At 37.6% G+C, this 17,184-nt stretch overlaps 5 protein-coding genes across 5 annotated transcripts; 2 read left to right on the forward strand and 3 right to left on the reverse strand.

Moving 5' to 3' along the window:
* Positions 1-902: 902 nt before the first annotated feature.
* PKNH_1471300 (thymidylate kinase, putative) lies at positions 903-2,481 on the reverse strand (the record flags this gene model as incomplete). The annotated part of the gene is made up of 7 exons (XM_002262553.1): positions 903-983; positions 1,126-1,235; positions 1,396-1,504; positions 1,624-1,714; positions 1,934-2,042; positions 2,178-2,260; positions 2,405-2,481. The coding sequence occupies 7 exons, from the start codon at positions 2,479-2,481 to the stop codon at positions 903-905; spliced, it is 660 nt and encodes a 219-aa protein (XP_002262589.1).
* Positions 2,482-3,709: 1,228 nt separating this feature from the next.
* On the reverse strand, positions 3,710-5,077 carry PKNH_1471400 (conserved Plasmodium protein, unknown function; the record flags this gene model as incomplete). The annotated part of the gene is made up of 1 exon (XM_002262554.1): positions 3,710-5,077. One exon carries the CDS (start codon positions 5,075-5,077, stop codon positions 3,710-3,712), a length of 1,368 nt encoding a protein of 455 aa, XP_002262590.1.
* A 1,624-nt stretch (positions 5,078-6,701) lies between these two features.
* PKNH_1471500 (DEAD/DEAH box helicase (fragment)) lies at positions 6,702-9,044 on the forward strand (the record flags this gene model as incomplete). The annotated part of the gene is made up of 1 exon (XM_002262555.2): positions 6,702-9,044. The coding sequence occupies one exon, from the start codon at positions 6,702-6,704 to the stop codon at positions 9,042-9,044; it is 2,343 nt and encodes a 780-aa protein (XP_002262591.2).
* A 2,172-nt stretch (positions 9,045-11,216) lies between these two features.
* Positions 11,217-13,238, forward strand: PKNH_1471600 (conserved Plasmodium protein, unknown function; the record flags this gene model as incomplete). Its single annotated transcript, XM_002262556.1, has 1 exon — positions 11,217-13,238. One exon carries the CDS (start codon positions 11,217-11,219, stop codon positions 13,236-13,238), a length of 2,022 nt encoding a protein of 673 aa, XP_002262592.1.
* An 898-nt stretch (positions 13,239-14,136) lies between these two features.
* On the reverse strand, positions 14,137-16,277 carry PKNH_1471700 (tryptophan--tRNA ligase, putative; the record flags this gene model as incomplete). The annotated part of the gene is made up of 3 exons (XM_039113716.1): positions 14,137-14,163; positions 14,289-15,851; positions 16,023-16,277. 3 exons carry the CDS (start codon positions 16,275-16,277, stop codon positions 14,137-14,139), a joined length of 1,845 nt encoding a protein of 614 aa, XP_038970083.1.
* Positions 16,278-17,184: the final 907 nt, after the last annotated feature.

The raw sequence follows: 17,184 nt of genomic DNA on the forward strand, positions 1-17,184 counted from the left end.
AGTAAAATTCACCGATATTTTCATTTACATTCTTTGCGCAGCGCCGTGCTGATTATATCCAAGCGATTTTTTTGAGAAAGCACCGAATGGGTATAGCTTCTTTTATGGGTGATGCTTCACTTAGTTATCTCTTGGCCAGTTGTGCAGACATATTCAAACGTTGGTCGAAGGACAATGTGTGTTCACCCCCAATATGCATTAGAAAAAGTGTACACTTAAGTGTGCACCCATTTTGAAGGTACATTTTTAAGAAATTTTTTTTTCGCTTCCTTTGTTTATTTTATTTTATTTTACTTTTTTTTTTTTTTTTTCACTATTTTTGCGACTCTTGGGGTGATATAGGTTAGTTGTGCGCCCTCTCGTTTCGTCCGGCGCGTCCAAGCGGAGTTCACTGCTGCGAGTAACATTACGAAGCACCTCCTTCCGACCCCTTTTTCGACCCTTTTTGCGACCCTTTTTGCCATTTCCCTCTTTTTTTCCCACTGCGCACTTAACCCATTAAGGAATTACCGTGCCTATAAAATACGTAAAAACGAAGTAGGTCTGTTTACCCCCTTTTAAGGGGTAGATGAGGTGAAGGCGGCTCATGGGGGGGTGGGTGAAAGAAAAAAAGGCGAGACAGAGAGGGAGAGAAATGGCATAAACGTTCACGCAAACGTTCACGGAAATGTTCACGCAAACATTTTCACAAAGGGACACATTACATACATTAAAAACAAAAAATACCGCGAGTGTGATATACGATTTTGTTAGACCTACGGTATACGTCGTTACACTTTTTTTTCTCCAAAGCATCACCATGCACAGACCGATACATGCACAGACCGATACATGCACAGACCGATGCATGCACAGACCGATGCATGCACATATGAGGAACTCGATCACACGCGTGGACACCCCTACGACCACAAAAATGTGAACGGTTCTTCATGCACTGGTTCCAGTTTGGTTATCTCATTTACAACATCTTGGTGTATGTCCTGCAAAAGGGGAGGAAAATTCGAATAGGAGATATTCCATTTGCACTTGTCAGCTTACAAATTGAAGTGAAGACACTCTTCTATGGAAAGCCTCTGTAATGAAAAAAAGTACAGGTATAAAAAGAGATACTCTTCCCCTTACGTTGATATTTTTCGTCCCATCAAGGTTTATCCAATAATCCTCTTGGGAGAAATTTTTATATGCTTCGTATATCCTCTTCTGGACTTCGACCTTCTCGTAAATTTCTTCACCTTCGGGGGAGGAAATGGAAATGAGTTTTGCGTTGTAGGCACGGCTTGGCGCAGTTGCCAGTTTGGTGCAGTTGCCAGCTTGTCTACATTTGCCACTTTTGCGGCGCCTTGTGTGATAGCAAATGCATGCACTTGAATCGCGCCGGATATGTAAAGGTACCGTATTCTGATCTCTGCTGGGCGTAATTGGGAGGAACGTTGAGATAAAAAACGACGTCTGGTTTGATGAGGCCTTGGTCGGGGTTCATGCACCAGGTTTTAGACAATTTCTGGATGGGGAAAGAAAAAGTGAGAGTAAGGTATGTATATTGTAGGAAAGAAAAATATAAGGGAAGGAGGAGGAATTTCTCCTCCACGCAAGTGTGAATGTTGGCACATGTAGCCTTACAAGCGCTCCCGAAGAGTAGGCAACCCCAGAGTAAGCATATCTGTCGCAGACAACCCAGACACCCTTAGACAGGAGACGCTTAATTTCACCCCTGAAATGGGAAATTAAAAGGGAAGCACATAAAATGAAGTGAATTGACGCATAAATGAAGTTAAGCATGGGAAGGAGGCACACAATCGGAAGAGGCAAATTGGAGATGAGGAGCATTCTGAAATGCCCACCCATACCCACGCATCGATGTGGAACGTAGGTGAATATAAAAAAAGATACATTTTTTTTTTTTTTTTTTTTTTTTTTTTTTTTTTATTACATTAGCTCCCATCGATTTGCCGAGAAGAGTAGATGGATGGTTTCGTTCGTCATGTCGTTCTGCATTTTCAAATACTTGGCGATTATTTGTCCCGTGGGGGTTTCCCTGTCTTAAGGGGGGGGGAGGAGTGGTTCGTTTTTTACCCAGCTAAGCAGTTTGGCCGATTAACTGTTTGGTCCATTTGTTCAGTTGGTTGCTTTGTTCGGCCATTTGGCCGAATTCAGAATGCGCGTTAGGGCCCTACTAGGGAAACACAAATGGTTGACTTCCACATTTTTCCTCCTCAAATGCTCCACTAGCAGTTTTGACTGAGTTGATTTCCCCGACCTAACAGGAAAGTGAGTTGTAAAGGAAAAGAGACTTAATCACACGATGCACGGATGGATGGGTATACAACGCACTTGAGTGTACTAGCAGTATGTAACTTCTGAAAAAAAAATGGAAAAGATAATTTTATTTTAATTTTCAAACCTATCCAGCCCTTCAAAGACTATAAATTTCCCCTTCTTTTTGGTGCCATCATTGGTACTACTATTCATTGAATCCATTTTGGCGTACGAAGAATCAAAGGTGTGGTATTCCACATGTAACACGCGTTCGCATTATGCTTATTCATACGTTCGGGGGAGAATTTGGAGCTAGCATGTATAGCACATAACTCGTGGACACGAAGGTACGAATACACCCATGTGCACGGAACGCAGTACCTACATGTATGTTACACTAGAGCTTTTCGAAAGTGTGTGACGCATAATTGCTTCGAAGAAGGGTTTCGTAATTTGGGCATGAGTGGGAAGCTGCAAATATTATAACGGGGTTAAAAAAAAAAAAAAAAAAAAAAAAAAAAAAAAAAAAAAACAGTACAAGGGAGTAAAGAAAATAAAGAAATTGTAGGAAGTAGAGGCAAAGAACATGGAGTTATGCTTTCACAGGGTTAGGGGGAGAGTCAGTGAAAACCCCCAAAATTGAACATATTCAATTGTAGCACTTGTGCTGAGCAAGCGGAGGAGAAAATAAAAAAAAAAAAAAAAAAAAAAAAAAAAAAAAAAAATGGCGCACTGCACAGTATGCGCTGTTTATTTGTTATTTTTTCTGTCCCCCCAAAAGAGAAAGAGAGAAAAAAAAAAAAAAAAAAAGAAAGGCACAATTTCCCACATAAAAGTGTAGCTCCCATTTTTGCTCCACTTGTAAGAAGCAGTGAAGCGCCGCCTTAAAAATTATTAACCCTTTGCGGATGAAAGCAAAATTCGGAAGCTTAAAAAGGCTCCTTATGAGGGTTACAATTTGGCACACCTGTCCCATAAGCAGTGTAAAGTCGTGCGGAGGTGCACACACGAGCGTCTGCACAACGATTGTGATGAATTGGAAGGAAACGAAAGGAAGGTTTTCTTTTCCTCCCCTCCCCCCCCCCTTTTCAGAGGGTACTTTTCCTTTTACGTAAGTCACTTTCGGTAGTGCGCATTTGGATCATCAACCCGTTTCACGGAAATAGAAAAGTGAAATATAAATTTGCAAAATTTTAACATTTAAAAAAAAAAAAAAAAAAAAAAAAAAACAAAGTAGGCACATATACCCACAAGGTGCGCTGACATATATGTTTGACCTTCCTACGGCACAGGAATAAAAAAAAAAAAAAAAAATCATTAAAAAAGGAGAAAGGAGGAGAGGTGCACACGTTCCTCAAGTCTAAAACGAATTTGTATTCATCCTGCATACAAGGAAAGGAAGCAAAAAAAAAAAAAAAATGTGGGCCATTTTTCAATTCACCCCTTTTCTTTACACCTCTATGTCTATAATTCTATGTGAAGGAGAAGAAGCTCTCTGAAAATTAGACTTGTAAACCCATGCAGTGAGCGCATAGAACGTGTTCAGTGTAACATATAAAATGAAGGAAGGAATGAAGTAGTACTTGATAAAAATGAAGGGCCAGTGTGGTTTTACATACGTGCCATACGAAGTATATGGATTTTCAAATACTAGGTGTTCAGTACTATTGCTACTTATGTTAGATTCATACCTTTTACATAGACTGAGGTATACATTGTCCATCTCCTCTACCAATTTGTGAACTATATTGGCACTACAGAGAACAAAAATTGTTTTCTTTACGGGTTTTTTATCGAAGAAATGTTCATCATTATTGAGTAGGAAACACCAAATGTTGTTCGCCATGTATTTACATTTTTCCTCCACCAGGATATCATACGTCGGTTTGGACAGAACTTTTAGTCTTTCGTTTAGAGTTTGCAGCAACTTTAATTTTTTCCAATTTTCACTCTCTCCATTTTGGTCGGCATCCTGTGGTGTACTGATACGACCTTGTTCGGGTTCTACCCCTTGTGCTGCCTCCGAGGCGAAGTTATCACGCACCTTGCGTTCATTGTGTGTATCCATACGCAGTTCCCCTTCATGGACACCTTTGGTGGGGGTGTCTCCGGTGTCATTGGGTGGTGTACCACGGTGAAGAGTATCCTTGTCAGTTGCGGTGGATGGGTCATAGTGTTTGTACAGCTTGGTAAATTCCTCGAAGGAGTAGTGCCTGAGCGATATGGATTCAATGCAGTAGGTGAAGAATTTTCTGTAAGCACTGGTGTCATAGAGGAGTCTAGAATCAAGTCGATTTCTAATGGTGTTAATATTTCTATCGAGTAAAAATATTTTCCATTTATTTTTTATGGAATCTTGAATAATTGGTAAAAATTCATTTTGTAAAAAGCCATTATGTATTCTTGGGAGGTAAGTAAATTTACTGTAATTATTATGGTAGTCTTTTTTTTTTTCCTTAGTGGAAAGGATTTCCATTATTTTGCTTAGTCTCTGTTGGCATAGTTCTAGGAGAAGATAATTCGGTTTTACTTTGCTCAAGAGTTCCGATGCGTCCTTGCCACTACACCTTTTTTCATTTATCTGTCCGTGGAGTATGCCATAAATGATGAAGTGGAAATTGGGGGTATCATACGTTATTGCGTTTTCTGGTAAAACCATGTCTGTGGAGGGGGTATTGGTTTCAGTCGAGAAGTGTTTACACAGGGGTTCCTTACGCGCGGGTCTTATTCCGTACGAACGGTTCTTCGTGAGAGAAGTGAGTAGATTCTTCATACAGGGAGGAACCCCTCGGAGGTTTGATACCACGAGGTGTAGCATTGTGGCGTTTGGGATATTTTCTCCGTGGCTTTACGGTGCTTTGAAGCTATATTACGCCTTTAATTTGGCAGCTATCGTGTATAGAGCAGTGCCTTCCCTCTACACCAATTTTGTGAGTGAAATATTCAAGTAGTGCTATTTCCTACTGGAGGAGAAAACCATTTCGTCCTACGAAGAAGAAATCAATCGAGGGAATATTACTATCGGAGAATATTTTGTGCAAGGCTTCTTGCCGATGTACCATTATAACGGATACTCCCTAAATTGTACGAAAAAACTGATATGAAAAAGGACGTGCTCTCCTCTTCGGGTGTAAAAGCACATACTGCAGAAAGCAATGGGAGAAGAGCAAAAACTGTTCAAGCAGGTATAAGAAGCAGAACAACCAAGGAGTTATCTAACGAATGGGTTAAAAATGACAAGTATGCCATTTTAAAAAATTACGTATTTAGGAAAGGGTAAAGGTGAACGTGAGAAAAAAAAAAAAAAAAAAAAAAAAAAAAAAAAAAAAATGCGCTTCACATCATTTTGTAACGTTGCCGCGATAACGTCACCTTTCGAAGGATCCTGACGCTACCGTTCAGTGCATAATTCGTCGAAGGGAAAAAAAGAAAAAAAAAAAAAAAAAAAAAAAAAGGTGGCAAAAAAATAGCCTAAAGGGAAAAGTAACAAAACACGTGCATGAGAACGCGATACAATTACAACGAGATATACGTTTCATTTTCCACCGTCATTTTATATAGCTCCCTTTTTTGACAAGCGCAAAATGGAAAAATAAAAGAAAAAAGCATATATAAAAAGTGAAGGAAACAACATTATAAATTAAGAGGTTAAAAAACAGTTGTTAAAGGCTTGTTCCCAATTTGTGCCGCGATTTATTTTTCTTACATTTTTTTTTCTTTAATTTTCAAAAGTGGCAATTGAGAAAAGATATTGAAGCGAATGCGGAAAAATTTGCCTACCTTGGGAGCTCTAGTTAAGATCAAAGCCTCAATAAAAGGAGACAGAAGTAAAAAAAAAAGAAAAGTAGGAAAGAATGCTATTGCTCAAGAAGCTATTGAGTAGATAGCCATTGCGTAGGTTATCCATTGCGAGAAGGAAGAACCAAAGAATGCTTTTACTTCCACTTCCTGTGGATTAATTATCTAATATATGAAGCAAAATCGTTCTCACCATAGTAGAGAACAATTCAGTTGCGAGAAATATTAGCATATGCAAAAATAACAGATCAGTAAGGAAGAGGTTGTAATGAGCAGCCTGGCTACGCACTAATATTGTTCGCAAAGTCAGAGTTTCCCCTTCCGGAAGAGTAAGGAACGGTGAGACAAGGAACGGTGAAGGAGTTTTATGTAAGGTAGTACTTAACATATATTTGGTGAGGAAGCCTTGGCATAATATTTTCATTGGGCGCTTACTTGTCCATCCATAGGTAGGGGCATTCCCATGGGTACCGAAATATACATGTAAGGAAAAGGCTGCTTATGTGAAGCATAAAATATTGCCACCATAGCAGTAGAACAGAAATCGACAAGGAGGTTAAAGCGGAAGGGGTGCAAATTGCGTATTTTACAGAGGCGGGGAGGCAAAGAAGGTAGAGGAGAAAAACGATAAACAGGAAGAGTGAATGGAAGGGAAGAATATGAAGATGGACGAGGAGGCTGAAGGGATGGAGGCTGAAAATGAGAAAGTTCAGGAGGGCGAAATGGAAAATGCAGAAAGTGAAAATGCAGAAAGTGAAAATGCAGAAAGTGAAAATGCAGAAAGTGATAGTGCAGAAAGTGAAAATGATAATGTAGAAAGTGAAAATGATAATGTAGAAAGTGAAAATGATAATGTAGAAAGTGAAAATGATAATGTAGAAAGTGAAAATGATAATGTAGAAAGTGAAAATGATAATGTAGAAAGTGAAAATGATAATGTAGAAAGTGAAAATGATAATGTAGAAAGTGAAAATGAGGATGCAAGAGGGGAGTGTGAGGAACCCTCCAGTAAGAAAAACCCGAAGGAGAACGACAGCAGCAGCGTCATCGACCGGAATACGTTGTGGAGCGACCTGTACATCTCGAGGCCCTTTCTGAAGGTTCTGTATGAAGGGAAATTGAACAATCCGACATTTATCCAGCGAGACGTGATACCGCTAGCCCTGGAGGGGAAAAGCATTTTAGCTAATTCAGAGACGGGTTCAGGAAAAACGCTAGCATTCGTGTTGCCCATATTAGAAAGACTGCTACACAGCCCCAACATAAAAATGAGAAGTTATAATCCGAGGAGCATATGTATAACAAAGAGTTTAATACTTTTACCAACGAGGGAGCTAGCTCTTCAGTGTTATGACGTAGTGAAAAGTATGACAAAGTATGTGCCAATTACTTATTCACTTTTTTGTGGAGGAATAGATGTAAAGCAACAGGAGCATGAGTACAAAAAGAAGAAAGACATTTTCATTTGCACTCCGGGGAGAATTCTTGATTTATTGTTAAACTCATCCAGTGATTTTATAAACTACCTAGAAGTGGTAGTCTTCGACGAAGCTGACAAATTATTGGAGTTAGGATTCAAGGAGGAATGTTTGAAGGTGTTAGATGTGTGTAAGTTTAAGAAGCAGATTTTATTTTTTTCAGCTACCTTAACTAGAGATATTAAGGAGCTAGCTAATTTTTCTCTTAAGAACCCAATCTTTATACAAAGTGGGGTGGATAATAGGAAAGTAGATTCCAAGGGGGAAATTATTCCTAGTTGCATTAGCAATAAAAAAATCTTAAAGTCTTTTAAAATTTCAGAAAAATTAAATCAAGAATTCGTGAATATTGTAAATGAAAAGTATAGGAGAGCAGCCCTACTACATCTGTGCAGTAATGTGTATAAGAATCATGCCATAATTTTTTTTAAGACAAAGAAAGAGACACATCTGATGTATTTAATCTTTTCCTTGTTTAACTTCAAATGCGCTGAGTTGCATGGTTCTCTTACTCAAAAGAAGAGAATAGAATCCATTTTGAAATTTAAGAAAAATGAAGTGGATTTTTTATTATGCACTGAATTGGCATCTAGAGGACTGGACATAGACCATATTTTGTACGTGATAAATTATAACCTACCTTCCAACGTTATTAAGTATGTTCATAGAATCGGAAGAACAGCAAGGATAGGGAAAGACGGAACGTCGAGTACTCTGTACAGACCTAATGAAAAAACAGATGTGAAAAAAATAATTAAAGGATTGAAAAAAAGCAAAAATGCAAAAATATTTAGGAGGAACATATCCAATGATAGCATCTTACATTGGGATAATTTACTTAGGAAGAAAAAAAAACAAATTAAAGAAATGATAAAGGAGGAAAAGGAAAATAAAGAAATTGATAAAGCCACCAAGTCTATAGAGAAAATTAAAAACCTCATTCAGTTTAAGGAAGAAATTATGAGTAGACCTCCCAGGGAATGGTTCTTGACAAACAAAGAAAAACTCCACCTACGGAAGTTAAACATGAAGAATGACATGTTATGTGATGGCTCCACAGGGGAGAGTGGCGAAAATCATACTAGAGGGGAGAGGGCATGTAAAAATCAAACTGATGGGAATGGAGTACGTAGAAAGGACACTGATAGGGAGGGAGCATGTAGAAAGAACTCCGATAAGAAGAAATCCCGCAAGGACAAAAAGAAAAACCAAAAGAGAGATAAAGAGGAAGACAAAAGCAAACTCAAAAATTTTCGTTCCATTATAAGGGAACTGAAGCTGAACGTGCTGGTAAACGGCAAGGGTAAAATGGAGAAATCGAAAAATGTGAAGGGGGTTAGGAAGAACTGGCAAAAGAATAAGAATGGAGCAGGTGTACAAGGTGGTAAGGTTGGGAAGGGCATCAACCGAGACAATAACGCCAATAGCGGCAGAATTGGCAATGGCGCTAAGAACGGGAACAACCCCCCCCGCAGTGCAGCGCAGTTCAAAAAAAGGAAAAGAAGTTAAAGTAATATATGGTTTACATTATAATTGAACCCGTTGGGGGGAGTATATATCGGTGGGGGGGATGTAAGAGTAGCGCGCTTATTAGAAGAATCCTTGTTTTTATAATTTGCAAAGGGTAAAAGGTGAGAAGCATTACGTGTACTTTTTTTTTTTAAGATATTTCAATGGAGTTGTTAGAGATACCATGTCGCATTTACAACGTCACATCCATTGGGCGAATTGCACCGTTTGGACCCCACCTACCCCCTGCTGTGGACAGAAAAAATAATGGCACGTTAGTAGTTATAAATACGCGATATAAGACCAGGAGCACATGTGGCACATATCTGATGCACTTTGTGTATATATTGGAGGAGAGCCCATTTGTGAGTAATATGAGTGTGGCATTAACTCCCCATACTTCATATAATAGTTGTCCTTCAATAACGAGGTGCATCCATTACATGTTACATATGTATCCTTTTTCCACCTGTAAAAACTGGCAGGCGTTTTTTTGCGTGATATAATAAAACAGAAATAATTTGTTTTTTTTATTTTTTTATTTTTTTTGTTAATCTGCAGCGCGATATGTGCATATATATATATAAACAATTTTGACAAAACTACGTTTGTAAAAAAATTGAAAAAAGGGATGAAATGATACCCACATAAATCAAATCGAAAATTTTCCATTCCGCTTTTATAAGGCGACATAGTCATGACATTTTAAATGAATTCTGTCCATTCCAGAAAAAAAAAAAAAAAAAAACGTTTTGTCTGTTAACAATCATTACTACAGCTTGCGATATCCATATTTTATATATGTGTGTATAAATGGTTGATAATCCATTTGTTCAGGAGTTATTGTGATAAGATAAAATGTGTTTTTTCTTCCTTCATGTAAATATAACGTCATAAGGTGGGAGGATGCAGAGGAAAATTAATCATTTAACTCCAGTACGCACAGGAAAAAAATTATCTTTTCTGTTTCTACATGTTTTTATAGTTATGCCAAAGGGGTACCTTTTTTTTTCTTTTTTCTTTCAATGGTCATAATTTATCCAAATGGAAGCAGTTCCCTTTTTTCCTTTTACCAATTTGCTGTTTTGAAGGAGTTTTTTTTTTTTTTTTTTTTTTTTTTTTTTTTTTTTTTTTTTTTTTTTTTTTTTACTTTTGATCGGACTTATGGCATACCGTTTTTTCTTCCTGCCGCAATTTTTTGTGGTTCCCCAAGGGGAGGGCGAAGAAAAAAAAAAAAAAAAAAAAAAAAGGCACATAAATAATAATTTTGTTCAGATGTTCTTTTCTGCATTGATGGCATATTATCCGTTAATGAAACGGTATTGTTGCAATGAACATGTGGAACGAGGAAATGCATATACGATATAATAATTCCCAGGGGTGGGAAGAGAAGGGGCTGATGCATAGGCAGAAATATGTACAGAAAAGAAACATATAAACGTTGGTGGAAAAAAATAAAAGAAACCAAACGATGAAGCACGTATTTTTTCCTTTTAACGACATAATTTGCATTTAAGCATATGTAGCATTTGACGCTGTGTTGCTGAAATGGTATATCACATATTTTATGTCAAAGTTTTAAGAGGCATTTCATTTGTGATAAATACGCCTACAATTAAGGGGGGGAAAAAAAAAAAACGAACGAACGAACGAACAGGCCTTCAGGCAAGAAAGCAGATACCCTATTAGGAAACTAAAAGATAGAAGAAGAGAGGAAAACGATTTTTCATTTTCCGTGGATGCAAGAAAAATAACTTGTACTTTTTATTCATCCCAGTTAATTTTTGCACCCAAAAATAGGGAATAAGAAATACGTAGGAGGTATGTTTATATTACATAAATTTCCAAGGATTTTTTACATAGGAGGAGAAGGAAGGAATGTTTGAGGAGGCTACAATGTATTACCAAGATTAACGAAGTTTTTTATACAAATCTACGTACGACAAAAGGAACAATCCCAAGGGAAAAAGAAAAAGGGTGTATTGTTGGTTTCTATTACCATTTCCCCACCTCTTCGAGGGAATGCGCTACCTTTTGCGTAAATAGGGTAGCCGCCCCAAGAGTTAGCGAACGCATGGACATCAGACAGGTGTATAGTACTCTCCCCGCCGGCACGTACATAAAAGAGAAGGTTCCTTTCGCTTCTTAGCCATTCAGGCCGGAACAGGGAGAATGAAAAGGGATAGGAACCAACATGCAGGTGAAGGGAAAGGGAAGAGAAAAAAGAATGACCATGGTGATAGGGTTGATGTGGTAGGGCGAAATGGGTCTAGAAAAGAAGCTGCGCCAGGAGGGGGAAAAAGTGGAACTCAAAAAAGTGGGAAGGACATGGAAATGTTTAATCCGCAACTTAGCGCAAGGGAGTTGAAAAAAATACAGTACTACGAAAATATGTTTAAGAAAATGGAACGGAAAAGGGAGGAGCAGCAGAATGAGGGGGAAAATAAAGGGAAGAGCAAGAATAGCAACTCCAGGAGAACGAAAGGGGATACAGAGCTGAGTACCAGGGGGAAGGAGGAAGAATCCAGTGCAGTGGCACATGAAGGGGCAGGAGAAGTGGACGGAGAAGCAGTCGTTAGGGAGGAAAAAGGAGACGACACTAAGAAGAGTGGCCTGAAAGGAACTGCCAAGGGTAATAACCAAAAAGTTGGGAAAAATGCGAAGGACGCGAAGGATGCGAAGGAAGCGAAAGATGCGAAGGATGCGAAGGATGCGAAGGAAGCGAAAGATGTGAAGGAAGCGAAACAGAAGGCAAAGAAAGACAACCCAAAGGCACATCCAAGAGAGACATGTGCATATACAATCGACAAGGAGAAGGAAGATGACTCTCAGTCGATGGACGGTAACCAACGCGGCAAGAATAATAAATACGGAAAAGTAGAAAAGGCGCAAATGAGAATTAAGGAAGAGGAGTTAAGGGTAGACAAAGATATTTGTACGAAAATGAGGGAAGGGAGCCAGAAGGCTGTTACGTTGAAAGGAAAGAAGTGCTTAGAGAATTCGAAACGCGTTGTGAGTGATAATGAGGGAGGAGGAGAAGATGATGAGTTGCACAATGTGGAGAGGAAGAACAACCCCACACGTGGTCATACGTACAACGATCAGAGAAGTGCTTCTCCAAAGCATTATACATATAAGAAGAACGGAATGGCAAAAGGAGGAAAAGTGGATAGGTTAAAGGAAGAAAATAGAGAAAGTAGTGTAAGGCAAAAAATGGATGAAGAAAGGGAACATGAATCAGACCACGATGTAAATTACGATAATGATCCGGAAGAAATGACAAACTTTAAAGGGAAGAGGAAAATGTACACAGAAAGGGAAATGGGAAAAAGGGTTTTAAAGATTAAGAGGAGCTTCTCGGTTAGGTCAAATATAAATGAATATTTTTTCGACACAAGTTCGATAGAGTTGATGAGCGATAATGACCCCAGTGGGTATGGAAAGGAAGAACAGAATTCAGAAAATGACAATGAAAAGAAGCCAACCTTTAGTTACAAGAGGAAAAAACTCTTACAGTTGTTAACGCGTACAGATGGTAAAGACAATGGCATTATTCACCCCTTGGGTGTGACGAATAATGCCAGTAGTAGTAATAACACCGAGGGGGGGAATTACAACTTGGCCGATTCGGAAAAATGGCTAATATGGAAAAATAAGGAAAAGTATAAAATTCGTTTCGCTTCGAATAATAACAGCAAGAAGAGAAACAAATGGCACATAGTACGGAGTTATCATATTTCTCACAGTGAAGCAAATGAAAATGTCGACATGCGTCCAAATGGTAAAGAAAATGTGGTTGATCAGCAAATGAATATGATTGACGCATCAAATGGCACAGACTATTTTACTAACGGGGTAAATGTACCCACAAGGAAGAAATTATTTTGTGAAAAAAAATGTCACGGAAAAATTGCACAAGGTAGTAGCACCACAAATATGATGATACATGCTAATAAAACATTTGATGTAAATTGTTGCATTAAAAAGTATCTTGATAATATGCGATATACAAATTTAAAAAAATTAAAAAAAGTGAACAGAAGCAATTTAAAGTTGTATGTGGAGGGGTGTACAAATTTTTTAAATTTTGACAAGGTGGATAGTGCCATCCTGTCCATGCGGAAATTTCAGGAGGCACTCCAGCGGAAGGGTGGAGTAGGAGGTAGTGAAGAGAAAGGCTCAGCGCCTTTGTAATTAAGGAGAGCTTGTGAATGAACTGACATCACAGTTGTACGGATAATCTTCTCATCCTTTTACAACACTGCATGTGTGTATGCAATAGAATGTAGGGCGGGGTGAAGCGAAGCAGCTCGCCGGATCCTGTTAATGCTGTGTCTTCACTTGCTCCATTTTGTAGTAGACATATAATGTTGCACATAAATTTGACGAACCCCAGAGAAGGAATCACAACGATGAGACCATCTCTTTTTAAGCTTGAGTCAGAAGAAATTCGATGGACCTATAAACGAAGTCGCAGGGTGTAATACCCCAGTTGATGAATCTTAATAATCTTTTCCATTATTCATATGTCTGTGAGACTAGTGGAATCTCTGCTGGATTACGTGGGATAGAAAATTCCGCACAATTATCATCAGAGTGGCGATGGGGGAATGCTTCTTCGACTTGTCAGGTGCATTATTTTCTCCCTTTTTTTTTTTTTTTTTTTTTTTTTTTTTTTTTTGTTAATCCTTTGTAATAATTTGCAATTGTGTTTGCCAATGCATATACATATGCCTGTACAAAAACATAAGCACCTGCTCCCTGCATATGCGTTGCGCGCAGACGTGGAGTTATGCCTGTGGAGGGGCATTTTTTTTTTGTAATTTTTTTTTTTTTATTTTTTTATTTTTTTTTTTTTGGTGAGTTGTATTCATTTAAAATTTATTCCTATTTTATTTATTTTATTTTACTTTTTTTATGCCTCCCCGGTTTTGCGCTATATAATCATGCGATGTTGCGGGAGTGCATTGTCTTGTCAACTTAACGGTGGATTAACACGATTTAACTCTTTTCGTCTCAGAAGTTTCTTCATATGTGAATCTAGGTTGAGCGTGTGTGAACACACCCTTCCCTTCTTCTTTTGTCGACTATTTTAAATGTTTAACCTTTTTTTGAAATTCTGCGTGGAAGGGGGGGGGAAAAAGAAAAGATTTGATGTGGTAATATGGCGAAGTTGCGAATTGGAGTGAAGTCAGATACGGACTCGACATAACCTTCTCTTTTTCACTTTTGTGTCACTCTCACCTGAAACGTCTTGGTAGCCCTGCGCGAGAGGCATTTCTTTCCTTCCCTCAAAACATGATTAACCAAGTTACCACTGTCTGATTGCAAAACGGAGTAGACAAATTTCGGAAGAAGGAAATGCTCATAAATCAGATGTGACAATTCATATTTGAAAGTGGCATAATTATTATTGTAGCATGATAGAATTTGATTTGCAATTTGTGGATTAATGTTTGGGTTTATGTTATTTTTTGAAGAGGGATGTAATTTTTCTTCGTCACTTTTGTTTGTGTCCACTTCAGGATATATCTTATCTGAAGAGGTAACATGTTGGTTGTAATTTCTATCATGTGAGCAATCATAGAAGGATGTAGAATTATTCTGTGTATTTTGCTCTTGCTTGTTTTGGAACAGTTGATCTGTAGATGGTATGTAACGATCTGATTCATTCACAAGGCTAAATAAGCCCCTCATTTTATAATGGTAAAAAAAGAAGAACAAATTTATAAGATTGTTAATTTCTTTCCTGTCAGATTGGGCGTAAATTAATTTGTTGTAATTATCCGTTTTACTTTTTTTAATTTTATCTTCTATTATTTGTTTTTCATCAAAAAGGTAAATAATGTTATGTGAATTATTATCATTTCCCGAAAGGTCATCATGATCATGTTTGCTCATTTTTTGTTGTCCATCAAGATTCATTATTTGGACATAAAATTTGGAAAGGAATATTTTTGGTAAACCTATCATATGGGGAAAATAGGAGTTTATTTTTTTCGAAATTGTTTTCATCACTTCGATATTTTTTTTTTGATCTACTCCCACTATTAAATAATCTGGTTTGTAGAGTAAAATATCTGCTAACATTAAATTGGGGTATGAAAGTAGAGCCACCGATTTATTTTTTGATACGTTTTTCACATGCACATGTTTGTTGAGCATGTTAACTGACGTGAAGGAGTTTATCAAATAATAGAGTGATGTATGCTGTGCAATATCCGATTGTCTAAATATGGAGAAATAATGTTTCTGCTTTATTTTGTTTTGGAAGTTTGTTCGTTGATTCTCTTGGTTATTTCTTTGCAACTGTAAGTTAAACGGTGTATCTTCATCAGTGGATGGGATATTCTGCTGGTGGGATAGCTCATTATGATGCTTAAAATATGAGTATTCACATCCTGATAGATTTTTCAGAAATGAATAAAATTGATAATCTCGACTAGTGCTTCTACGTGACAGTTGTTGGAACACTTCTTCGTTCAAAATCCTGTTCATGTTACCCCATTTCAAAAGATGCTCTAATTTCACATTATTTATGAAAACCTGTATGTATTTTTTTTTTTTTACATACATGTCTATTATTAAAGAGAGAATGGTGTTAACTGAATCGACCACATTTTTTCTTAAAGTGGGAAGATTATCTAAACTTGTTAAGGAATGCAAATCTGCTATAAGTATTATTTTATGTATCTTCACCGTCTTTTTTGTTTTACTTCTCTTGAAGTGAGTGTTCCTTTTGGCTTCCAAGTTTATGATTGGGTTTAGGCATCCGATGTAATTTCCCAGGTGGATGTTGCCGCTTGGCTGTGTTTAGCGAAAAAAAAAAAAAAAAAAAAAAAAAAAATCATGGAAAAATTAAGACATGTAGAGGGATACGTACAAGCAAAACGGTAAAGTTCGAAACGGTCCCATCTGCTCATAATTGAAAGTTAACCCCATTTTACACGCGACATATTTTTGTGGACAAGTTTTTACCTTAATCCCCGTTAGATAGGTACACTCTCTTTTGAGCTTAACTTTCAATTTTGTTCTTTTCACTTGTGGAATCTTCGAAAGAAAGGAAGTGCAGCCTCCCTTGCGCACCATTTTAGCATATGCATAAAGGTCAATCTGCGCAAGTATGAGGAGGCATAGAATGAGAACTCGTGCGCTTCTCATTATGCACGTTTTCGATAGGAAGATATTTTGTGTGCTCATACATCTGACCTCAAGAGTGTTGCGAAAACGCATCGAAGAAGTCGAATGCCGCAGCCATTTTTCTTAAAAAGGAATAAAAAATGAAGAACGCCCCCCAGAAGGATATGTACAAAATGTAGTATACCCACTTTTTATACATTTCAAGGGGCATTTTTTCTAGGACGATGCTTTCTCGCCACGTAGTTGTTGGCATTACGTGCAGTCCTTTCCTACATGGAAGTGTAAAATTCGTATTTTGTTCCTTATCCAAGGAGATGTGTTTTTTTTTTTTTTTTTTTTTTTTCCTTTTTTGCAAGTTAATTCGATGAAGAAGGGGAGTGAGTGGAATAGAATAATGAGCGACCTCTATGCTGTTATCTTGACTGCTATTCGCCCTATCATGAGGAAAAAATTGCTTCTGTGTCAGAATTGTGCAGAGATGGTATATATGCCAATTTAAGCAAAAGGAAAGCGGGGAAATGGAGCTTTTCAATCGGGGAAGATTTATGCGAAAAAAAAAAAAAAAAAAAAATAGCCCATTTGATGAGAGAAAAAATAAAAAATTGATCGTTCATTTTTTGCTTTAACAGAAATTATGCAATTATTCGCTTTCTTCCCTCTTTGCCCCATTACCATTTAGGGCTTACAATTTTAAGAAAGAAAAATCATGATTCAGTATCTTGTGAGCAACCACACACAAATGCAGTCTTAATAAAGGGCATTTTTATAAATACCGCAAAATGAGTTTCGCACAAATTTGGAGTTAATTTAAAAAACTGGTGAATGAAACACTTGGGGTGATGAAGAAATGCATATGACAGGAAAAATATCGACACATCATACATACGTATGTTTATGTAGCCACGAATAAGCAGCTTTTGTTTGGACAGTTAACACAAAAAAGGGGAGGTAGGTTTGAAAAAGGCGCCTTTTGGGGGAAATATACACTCTGCTGCAAACA

This window comes from Plasmodium knowlesi, assembly GCF_000006355.2.
Source record: "Plasmodium knowlesi strain H genome assembly, chromosome: 14".
Lineage (NCBI taxonomy): Eukaryota > Apicomplexa > Aconoidasida > Haemosporida > Plasmodiidae > Plasmodium > Plasmodium knowlesi.